Source organism: Lutra lutra, chromosome 17 (assembly GCF_902655055.1).
Source record: "Lutra lutra chromosome 17, mLutLut1.2, whole genome shotgun sequence".
Classification (NCBI taxonomy): Eukaryota; Metazoa; Chordata; class Mammalia; order Carnivora; family Mustelidae; genus Lutra; species Lutra lutra.
The window spans coordinates 28,515,147-28,526,120 of NC_062294.1; the positions used below are offsets into that span (position 1 = coordinate 28,515,147).

Below are 10,974 nucleotides of genomic sequence, written 5' to 3' on the forward strand. Positions count from 1 at the left end.
GGTTCAAAAAATGAAGAACTTTCTAGTGCCGAGGCTGCAAGGGGCTATGTCAGAACACAGCAAGAGGGCTACCTCCTCCGTTGGTCCTTTTATTTGCTTAAGATGCAGTCTTTCCTCCTTGGTGTTGGCTTTTCCCTGATAGGTAGGGATTCTGGACTACCTATTCATGTTTGAGGGCAGAATTCTCTTACACGCTGAAATTCCAGCGTGTCTTCAGACAGCTGGGAGAGGGGACTTCGTGTCCTAAATGGCCTCCTCCCCCTCCAATCACTGCAAGCCTTGAGCTTTGGGATGGTGCTGGCCTTGGAAGGCAGGGGCCGCAGGGGGAGCTGAACCAGATGAAGAGATTGAATGTGAATCTAGATTAAGTCCGGGAAGAAATGTTTGCACGTGTTATTGGGATGTGATTTACTTTTTGGGCCGGCAGCAGGTATCCTAAACCCTCATGCTGAGCTTAGGGCTTGGCCATTGGAGGTGCAGCCACTGCTACTTAGGTTAGAGACCCATCAGGCCACACAGGGTGTTTGTTACAAAGGCAGATCTCCTGGTGTGATCTTTCACTTGTGGGCTGATTCTCCTGCTAGAAATCCATGGGCTACATTTTGCCAAACACCGACCTGGTGTGTCCCAGGGAAATACGGGGAGGGGGATAAGTAGGGGATGCTCTCAACCAGTATATGGGGGTGTACCCAGGAGGCACTGGAGCTCCTTTCCCATCAGATATTCCTGAGAAGGAAGGAGGTCAGCATGGAGTTCCAGTGGCATGAGATCATGGATGCTCAGACTTTCAGGGTCGCAGAGACACAGGCTCTTATTCATAATGGAATAAGGAATCTTGAAAGAATAGAATGCAGGGGCACCTGGCTGGCTCTATTGGGAGAGCAAGGGACTCTTGATCTCAGGGTCATGAGTTCGAGCCCCATGCTGGGCGTGGAGTCTACTTTAAAAAAATAGAATAATAAAAAAATGATAGAATGCATTTGGAGTAGAGCTTAGCCGTTAAGAATAAGTCCTATTTGGAGTTTGACTTTGCTTCATTAGCTGAATAACCGACATGGACTTACTTCATCTCTCTGAGCTTCTTTCCTCATTTGGGAGATGGGCATAGCAGGAAGTGTAATATAATGCTATCCAGCACTGTTGTGACATACAAATGAATCAGAGTCTTTAAAGGACATGGTATTGAGTTTGACACAGGGTAAGGACTCCAGATGCTCCATTATCATTAGCAAGGTCATAGGATCTTAGAACCAAAAGTCATCATAGAGAATATCGAGTGAGTCCGTTGGCCATATAAGTGACTCCCAGGGGAGAGGGATCAATAAAAGAAGACTCCCTTGGTTCAGTCTCTCCTCTCAACCTAGCCTCCTACTGGAGTGCTCCCCAGTCCAGGGAAGGGGCATTGTGGCCATCAAGCAAATTTGGAGGGCCAGCTCCTAAAGATTGTTCGAACCTGAGAATGTCATCTTCCTTTGTTTCCTGACTCCCCCCTTTGTAGAGCTCACATGCCAGCTGTCTGTGGGCCCAGCCGGCTCAGCTGGGGAGAGGGGGGCTGTGTCCTCCCTCCCCCTGCTCTGGTGTTTAATCAAAATAGTATTCAAAATATGATTCTGGGAGATTATATTGGGAGATTTGCAGGAGGCTGTCAGTGGGGGCAGAGATGGTGGGAACAGATTGCCACGGGGGGCCCAAGGCTGGGATAATCGCAGGCTCAGACGCACCTTTCTCAGGCCTTCCCCCTTATTCCTGGAGCTCGCCACCAGTGCAGGACCAGACCCCACACCAGGATGGAGCAAAGGCTTCTGCCTGTATCTTGCAGCTGGGGAAACTGAGAGGGGAAGGGGCGTGTCCACGGCCACAGCAAAAGAGACCTGGCACTGAGATGCTCAAGCTCTCTTCTGGGATTCCAGCCACTCTTCCTGCCTTTTCTATACCCACTGTCTGCAGCCAAGCTCTAGGTCTAGATCCTGGGACAACCCTGGGCTGTAGGCTCCTGCTCCAGGTTGGGAGAGGTGGGGAGCAGCTAGGTCTCATAGACAGGGGCCAGGGAGACAACTTCTTGAGGTCCTGGGTGGGGAGGCAGGCAGATCCAAGTGGGCCTCCTTTCCTAGGACTCACTAAAAGTGACTCAATAAAAGGCTGGACCACTGGAGGCAGAGTGTAGGTCAGAGCTCTCTTCTCTCCCAGGATCAGCCACAGGAGCTGGGGCTTAGGTGCAGCTCTGCTCTCTTGCCTTCAGGGTCCCTCCCTCTCCAGGTGCTGACTCAGTGTGGTGCTGAGTTCCTTTCCCTTCCACAAAATGGCTAGCTGGAGCCCTACTCCCAGCCAGAGGCCCTCTGAAGGCGCTTCAGCTGTCTGGGCAGCCTCTGGAGGGGTCTACCTGGCCCCCTAGGAGGGGGCGGGGTCGAGAGCGCCTTGAAAGAAACCTCCAGCTAATGCTCTTTATTACAAACGTTAATCCCACAAAGCCGACTGGAAATAATGTTTATCTTTTCGCAGTTTAATTTCCCGGACCCTAAGCCGTGGGTCAGTGAGGGCGACTGGAGGTCCCGGGAGAGCTGGAGTGGGGGGCTGGGCAGGAACAGCTGTTGCCCAGAAGCAAAGCAGAAAGCAGGGAAGGGATCACCCAGGGGAAGAGAGGGAAAGGAACATGAACCAGAAAGCGGCATTGGGCCCTGAGTGGAGAGCTGGGGTCCCTCTCTATCAAGGATCCCGTGTGACCCTGAGCCAGTCGCCTGCCCTTCTGTTTGGCCTCAGTTGGCTCATGTGAGGAAGAGGTTTGTGTTTTGTAATTCGTGATTTCTAAAGCTCCTCCTGACCCCCGTCATTCTATTAAAAAACAACAAAACAAAACAAAACAACAAAACAGCGTGGGGCTGGGAGGTGGTCCACCGCCTGTTCCCCGCTGTTCTTCCAATCATTCCTTCTCCGCAGTCTCCAAGGAGGTCTACAGTCTCCCCTGAGGAGGTGAGCACTCGGCCCTTTCTGCCCCAGACATCAGTGCCAGGCCCTGGTTGGGAAGGCGTCACCCGGCCTGGGCCGCCCAGGCTGGAGCCCCGCGGTGGAGACGCAGCTCCCTCAGGATCCGGTCGGTGGGCGCACACCCCGGCTGTCCTTCCCCTGCCTTCCCAAGCCCGCACCAGCTCCCCCCAGCTCCCCTCTAGAGCCCCATCCCGGGTCCACTTCCCTCTCTCCCCATGAGCAGCGGCCAGGTCCCTCGCTGACTCAAGCCGAGGTGACCAGGCCAAGGGCTGGAGCTTGCGCGGGGCGCGGACAGCTTCCCAACCCTCCTCCCCCAGCCCGGCTCCAGACGCCCTGGCCGCGGAGCACCGAGTCCCCTTCCCAGCCCGTCCCCTCCCATTGGTTGGCCTGTACCGGAAGTGATTGCTGACACTTGAGTAAATGGAAAGAATGGCCCCTCTTGCCGCCGAGGGACCCAGCAAGCTGTTGCTCTTTGCCATTTTGTCTCACGGGAGAAACTCGGGGATCCCAGCTGGGTGCCAAGGGGCGACTAGGATTATGCTCATCGCCCCTCCTCCCAATAAACTAAAACCCAAGTAGGGGCTCGGGAACAAATACATCTTCCAAATATCCCGACTGCTCCCCACCTCCGACCTCCCCACTGCCCCCCCACCCCCCAACGCACACTAAGCCTCCGGCCATCACACCGCTTGGCGAGTTAGGTACCGGGCAACTTCAGGTGGGCGGCGCCTTAGGCGCCCGTGGCCTTGGCCGTAACCTCGCCGGTTCCTCTCCCTGCCGCGAAAGGGACCGAGGTTTTGCAGCTCTTGTCGCCCCATCCCCGGAATCCCTGGCCGCATTCCATCCTCCCCTCCACCCCGGCCTCTCCCAGCGCCCCTGGCACAGACTCGCCATACGGGTGGGATTTGGTTTGATTATTTTTGAGGACACAAGGGATGGGGAGGAGGAGAAGACGCAGGTGGTCCTTAGGGGGCCAGGTCAGCGTTGAAGTTACACAGTGAAAGGGGACGGGGTGGGGGTGAGCGGGAGAAGCTGCTTCAGACCCTGTATCAGGAGGAGGGAGGGAGACTTGGTATACGGAGTGAGTGCACGGGCACACTCGCTCAGCGTTCCCTTGGCATTTCCCAGGTGCCCCATCGCCACGTCCTCCAGAGGGTCTGACTCCAAGCGCCTCCGCCTGCCTCTCCCAGCTCTGCGTGCAGGAAGAGCCGGTAGAAGGGTTTCTGTGTGTTTTGTCTGTCTTTTAGGCGAAGTGAGAGACCCCCCCTCCCCCTAGTCCCTGGCCAGGTCTCCCAGCTTCTGAGCAGGAAGGTGAGTTGGAAAAGTAGGGCTTCTTTCCAAGATTCCTCCGCAAATCGCAGCCGTTGCGCTAACCTGCTGAGAGAGGAAAGGTTGATTAAAACCCGCAGGGCCGCTTGGTGGCGATTTCCAGGAAATCGGAGGTCGGCTGGTGTCTGGTCCGAAGGGAATCCAAGGTCTAGAGGCAATTTGCTTGCCGGGAGGAACTTTTGGACCCCGTTCTGTGTAAATTCAAATAGCCGCGCAACCCAATTTTCTCAGCCAGTAGCTAATCCAGCCCACATTTCAGAAATCCAGAAGCTAATCCTGAGAGAAATGACTACGAAGAGCAGAATCTGACAGTAATTGCTGGAGGCTGCCTGATGCTTGGGGAATGTCCCATTGTGGGGTGCAATTCCCTTCCACCAGGCAGAGCCAAGGGCAAGAGACCACTGACTGGCAGTCACCGCCCCCCCCCCCCCCCCCCGTTGGGAGGGGAGCTCTGGGGGGCGAGTGCTCTCTGGGGACAGCACCCAGCCTGGGCTACCCTCACCAGGAGTTTTGTGCCCACCCCACCCCCACCCTGGGAGGGGGCTGCCTGCCGGACTTAACCATTGGCCTTAAGCCAACTCCATGTATCTGGCCCCTCCCACCCCAGATTTCTTGGAAAGTCCTGGTTCCTGCCCCGCCCTAGCAAAACTCTTGGTACTAGCAAGGGTGGGGTCAGCTGCCTCCTCCAAGGGGCAGGCAGGGGACAAGGATGTCAGAGTCAAAAGGTCATGATGGTGCCCATCGGGAGCCCAGGTCAGAGAACTAGGTTGCCCATCTTTTCCATGACTTTTTAAGTGATCCTAGGTAAGTTACCTTCTCACCCTGAGCTTCTTACTATTACTTGGTTTTAAAAGGAGAGGGGACCGGTACTTTTATTTCTAAGCTCTAGTTTCGAAGAGTGCTGCGGACAGTCTGCTCTGGATCTGAACAGGGACATGCCCGAGGGGCAGAGAGGCCATGCGCCCGCTGGGCGGCACGGTGGGCAGGTGTCTTTGGAACAGACACATCCATCGCCGTTGGGGACCCAACTACCTTCTGCTCCAGACGGGTACTGGCAGTGCACTGCAGGCTCCCTCCGCCGCGGGCACGGCGCACAGTTCATTGGCATCCCCTGCGCGGCAAAGGGGCGGGTTCCAAAGGCTTTGGCTACACAGGAAGGCTCTTCGCACCCGGAGTTTCTGGAGACCACGGCGCATCGGCCGCCTGCGCCTGCAGGCTGTCCCGGAATCACGCGGCACTCGGGACTTCGCGGCCTGGGAGGGTTTGGAGTTGCGCCTTCCACCGCGCCAGCGGCCGCAGTGTGCGCCAGAGACCAGATGCGTGGTTTCTCGCTGCAGGGGTAGTGCATGGTCAACGTAGGGCCCCGGGGCTCGGCCCGCAGGAAGTCAGCTTCCCCGGATCCCGGGGGCTCCGGGAAGGAAAAGGGGCGCGCCGCCAGGCCGCACTCCCGGCGCTCCAGCCTGGCCTCCCTAGCGGCGGTGCAGGGCTCGGGCAGCGACTGGGAGTCTTTATGGAACTCGGCCAGCCTGTCCGTAGCTGTGGCTACTGCCTCCTCGTCTTCGGCCTCCTCTTCCTCCTCCTCTTCCCCTAGGTCTTCCAGGTCACTCAGTCGGAGCCCTCGAGCCTCCTGGCTTGCAGTACCATCTGCAGGAAATCAGACGCTAGTGAGAAAAGCCCCAGGCCCCAAGGGAAATCCGCGGGAGTGCGCATCCCTGAGAAGCTTTTAGCAAGATGGTTCTGCACTTAGGGCATTCTTGGCTTTATGCACCAGGCTGGCCAAACCGTCTCTTACAGTTGCCCCAGGGCGCGGGGACTTGCCCTTGGGAGTGAACAGAGGCCCTAGCCCCGCCCACACTTCTTGGAAGAAGACTGCTTTCCGGTGCAAGGAAAGGACCACTTTTTACTGCCCAAGACCTGGATCCCAGTTTCTCCACCATAAAACAAACAGACACCCAAGGGGACTCCCCCACCTCCCCCCGAATTTCCATACCCACAGGTACCTGGTGTGTATTATTTAATTCCGCAAATATTTCCTGAGTGCCCTCTATGTGCCAGACATCATTAGACATTTAGGTCTCAGGAATTTAGGGAATACAGCAGCAAATAAGACACTTTTTAGTGGCGCTGCTGTTCCCCAAGGGGGCAGACAGATCTCCAGTACCTTCTCATAGTGGTGAGTATGGCAAACGAAATACAACAGACCGATGTCCTAGGGAATAACTGGGAAGCTAAATTAGCCGGGGTGGCCGGCCAGGAGAGGCTTTTTCCAGCCCACATTTCAGAAACCCAGAAGCAGTCAGTTACGTGGGGAATTCCAGGCAGAGGGAACTGTCCAGGCAAAGGCCCAGAAGTCTTGAGGGGAGGAGGGGATGGGTACAAGTGCAAGAGTAAGTAAGGGAGTGACACCCTGAAAGCTGCCCCACAAGGCGGCTGCAGAAGTGCAAGGGGCCTGATAGACTGGATAAAACCCTTTGCCAGGATAAAACCCTGGAAAAACCCTAGGGCGGATAGTGAGCATTTCTGGTACCTTTGGTATCACCGTTCAGACAGCCCAGGGACCCCTCTGCTCCACTCTCAGCCTTCCTCTCCTCCCCGCCTTTGTTCTTGGGCGCCCACGTCATCTTGTTCTCCTTCTTGAGGCGCCGGCGTGCGTTGGCGAACCAGGTGGACACCTGGGTGAGGGTCATCTTGGTGATGATGGCCAGCATGATCTTCTCGCCCTTGGTGGGGTAAGGGTTCTTACGGTGCTCGTTGAGCCAGGCCTTGAGCGTGCTCGTGGTCTCCCGGGTGGCGTTCTTCCGGCGGCCCGTGCTGCTCAACTCCACTGCTCCATACCTGGGGAGGGAGAGAACCTGTCATAGTTCTGGATCTGAGAACCTGGGGCTGCAGGCAGGAGACAGTCTGAGGCCTGGAAATGAGGTTCAGGGCTCCTTCCTCCTCAAGCACCCTCCCGCCCCACCCCTCCCAGGCTCTTCCCAGATGGGCCCTGTGGCAGGGGACCGGAGGAGGACTTGCAAGGCCGGCTACCCATGCATCCCCCAGGCCTTACCGGTCATACTGGTACTGCCCCAGAGTTGGCTCATAGGGGTAATAGGCTCCCGGTTGCCCCAGGCCAGGTGTAAAGTTCCCTGCAGCCTCTTTCAATTCATACTGCGGATTCTGGTGGGGGCGGGGTGGGAAGAGAGAATTCAGGACACCGGGTTTCGGGAAGAGGCTGGGTGGTGTAGTTGTTAAAGGTCCCTGGGGTAAAAGTCTGGTTCAAATCCCAGAACCACCACTGCCATTGGCTACATGGGCACAGTTGTTTAGCTGCTCTGTGCCTCAGCTTGCCCTTGGTGTCTGGGAATAACAATAGTACCTGTAGGGTATTGAAGAAGAGCGTTTGGCAGAATTCTTGGTGCAAAAGAGGCAGTAGTTAAATATTAACTCTTACTAGTAGGGTTACTACTTGTGACTCCTCCCCACCCCCTCCCTGCCAGCTGGGGGGAACTTCCCTGCCTTACTCTTTCCAGGGCTGTTTCCGGGCCCCTTCATATCTTTGTGACTTTGGGTAAGGTATTTGAACGCCTCTGCATCTCAACGTCCTCATCCATAAACTGAGCCTTGCCTACCTCTGCCGGAGTCCAGAATTAATAGAAGCACAGATGTTTTTAAATCAGAATGGCTTTCTGCAAAGTAAAATGCTGCAAAGATGTGTTTTCTTCCCCCCCCCCTTCCCCAGGGCTATACTACCCATCTCCTTCCCTCCTAGTTTTGCCTCCTTCCTAGATTTTCCTTGGAGATAGCACACTGAGTTGCTCTCTTTGCTGCAGTCATGGCCAGTGGCCCCACGGGTCCTGGAGCACAGACCCAGGCTCGGTGGGGTGTACTCACCAGCGGTCCGTATAGCGCAGGCGGCTCTGGGCTGTAGGGCAAGTAGCCTGGGTAGCTTGGGGCAGCTGCGGCAGCTGCGGCAGCGGCATATGGGGCTCCGTAGATGCCCAAGGCTGCGCCCAGCTCTGGCCGTGCACTGCCCAGCAGCCGACCGTCGTAGGATGCGCAGCAGAGGGCGGCCGCCGGGGTGGAGCCTGAGGCCACATCTGGGACGGAGCGCGGGGCGGATTCGCAGCAAGTGGCGCTGGAACTTGCAGACACCAGAAACTATGGGGCGAGAGAGGTGCACTGCCAGATCCAGCCCTCATTCCACATCGACTACATGCCGCAGTGTTTGGAGCATTCGGCTGGGATGGGAATTATCTTAAGGCGCAATTTATCCAAACTGACCCCTTACAGATACTCCTAAAACGTTGCTAAGGCTCCAGGGTCCCGGGGGGCCAGGCGAAGAGAACATTCTGAAATGCGAATTACAGGAGGCCAACTCCGCTGGTTCCCTCGCCTATCCCTCCTCCCGCCACCCCCCCCCCCATCTCAGGATCCTACAAAGGCAGAGCTAGAAGTTAGCCCTGGAGACCACCATCACATCTTACTCCTGCTCCCATTTTACAGATAGGGAATGAGGACCAGGGAGACTTGTCCAAGATCACGAGGCGGGTCAGAGGTCAAGTTGGAACCAGACCCCACAATCTGGGCAGAAGCTGGAGAACAGTAGTGGGTGTCCCCAGAATTTCCCCCAAGAAATCCTTGTCACTGCATAACACCCACCCAAATCTGGAAAAATCGAAGGAACCGGAAGCAGAGAGCTTGCACCCCCTCAAAGAAGGGAGAGAGGATAAGAACAGAAGTCAACTAGCAAACAACTGAAAAATGGTGAGGTGGACTCTCGGGGTCACCTCTGATATCTGTACAATAGGGCAGCCTTGTCTGGAAGGTCTCGATATCCCACCCACTTCGCCAAGCGCGTGGTCGGTGCCCAAGTTTCGGGTCACACTATTTTCCAGCTTGCTCTGGGGGAATGGAACGTTCTCTGCCAGAGATTGGGGGTGTCTGAGAGGTCTGTAGTACGTCGTACCTGCACAGTCTGGCTTCCCGGGAGACGCGTGCGAAAGCAGGGCGCCCAGTGGCGGGCGCGTGCACTAGGCACACCCACCCCCCAAGTCTGCCCCCATCCCCCATGGAGGCACTTCTTACCTGGGAAGCGCCGCCATACGGGTGTCCAAAGTGCGGGAAGGACATGGTGGCTGTCCCTGGACCGCCTTCTTCTCCTCTTGCGAGTTGCCGCCTCAGCCCCGCGATTCTGCGCCTCCAGCCGTGCGCCGCCTCGGTTCCTTACACGGCAGCGGGTTCCCAGCGCCGGATCCTCCGCCCGCTTGGCACGACTGGAGGCAGAGCCGAGGGCAGTCCGGCTGCCGAGCCCTGCGCTCCAGAAGGCGCCCCTCCGACCCGCGTGGTCCGGAAGACAGAAGGGCCCATGGATGGGCAAGGAAAGGGAGAGGATGCGGGTTCCCAAAGTCGCGCGGTGGCGAAGCAAGGTGAGGCGCGGCGCGGGGCTGTGCGGCTCCCGAGGTGTCCCAGTCCAAGGTGGCCAGAGGCTCAGTGTGACGTCACGGTAATCCCGGGCCGCCAGGCGGGCCCCCGGGCCCTGGGGCCCCGGGCCACCAAGCGTGCCAAGCGCAGCCAGCCCGTGCGCGCGCGCACACTCTCACCCACACTCACACTTGTTCGGGAGGTTTGTGCAGCTGGTGAGGAACGTCAAAGACCCCGACCCTCTCTGCTGGGCGCTGGATCCTACCCCTTTTCGCCTTAAGCTCACGCGCGCGCGCGCACACATACAATCTCTCCAAATTACCCGGGAGAAGTAGGAGAAACGCCTCCCTCAGTGCCGCGCAGGCCCCGGGCGCAGCTCGTTTACCTCCTCCCCTGCGGCCCGGAGGAGGAGAGAAGCCAGCCGGGCCGCGAGGGGGGAGAGAATACAAAAGGAGAGATAAGAGAAAAAAGAGGAGAAAAGTGGGGGAGAAAGGCAAGAGGGAGAAGGAGGAGGGGAGAGGAGAGAGATGAGGAGTCTAAGTGAACAGAGGCGCGCGGGGGAGGGGCGGGAACAGGGGTGGGCGAAGGCTGGGCGGAGGTTGAACACTGGCAGGTGGAGGGGAGCGGCGGCTCAGGGGAGAAACCTCCGGCCCCGCTTCCTCGCCCCTCTGTTGCGGGAAAGTTTCTTCTCGCCACAGGCCCCACACTCGTTGGGGACGCGCCTGGGCAGCGTCGGTGCGTCCCACTGTCCCGGCCGTCTTTGTCTTCCGGAATCTGGTTCTCTACCCCAGCCTCCCCAGGACTCTAGCTAGATCCAGGCTCTCCGAGCTCTGGTCTTTGGTAGGGTCTCGACCCTGGGGCTTCTCGGCAGCCTTCTGGCCCTCGAACAGGCCGAATAGCGCCCCCTCGAGGCCAAGGTTCAGTTCCCCTCGCACTCCGCCTGGAATGCGCTCCGTCTGACCCTTGGCATCTGCAGGCGGCGGGCGTACACCCCACGCATCTGCTCCGAAGGCGAGGCTTGGCTGCTTCCTGCGCACCGACCGCCGTGTCCACCCGGGAGCCGGGGAGCCACAGGAAGGCGCCGGGGCCGAGCTGCAGCCGCTGCGCTCCGCTGGGGGTGGCGCTGGCGAGCCGCGGTTCAGCGCGCGGGGACTGCGGCTCGTGCCCCGCGCTCCGCCGCGACGCCGGGGGGTTGGGCCCGGCGATCTGAACATCCCCCCCTCCATCCCATGGGTCCTCAAAGTGGCGCTGAGGGGCGGA

General features: G+C 58.1%; 1 protein-coding gene across 2 annotated transcripts; it reads right to left on the reverse strand.

The window, feature by feature from the left end:
* Nucleotides 1-3,881: 3,881 nt before the first annotated feature.
* On the reverse strand, nt 3,882-10,633 carry IRX6 (iroquois homeobox 6). Of its 2 annotated transcripts, none has more exons than XM_047711548.1 (6): nt 9,379-10,633; nt 8,185-8,451; nt 7,361-7,470; nt 6,839-7,146; nt 5,344-5,955; nt 3,882-4,356 (listed from the first exon to the last, which is right to left on the reverse strand). In XM_047711548.1, exons 1-6 carry the CDS (start codon nt 9,421-9,423, stop codon nt 4,352-4,354), a joined length of 1,347 nt encoding a protein of 448 aa, XP_047567504.1. In that variant the 5' UTR covers nt 9,424-10,633; the 3' UTR covers nt 3,882-4,351. The 2 variants fall into 2 exon arrangements, with proteins under 2 accessions (XP_047567504.1, XP_047567503.1); XM_047711547.1 differs by having other exon boundaries at nt 3,882-4,359.
* Nucleotides 10,634-10,974: the final 341 nt, after the last annotated feature.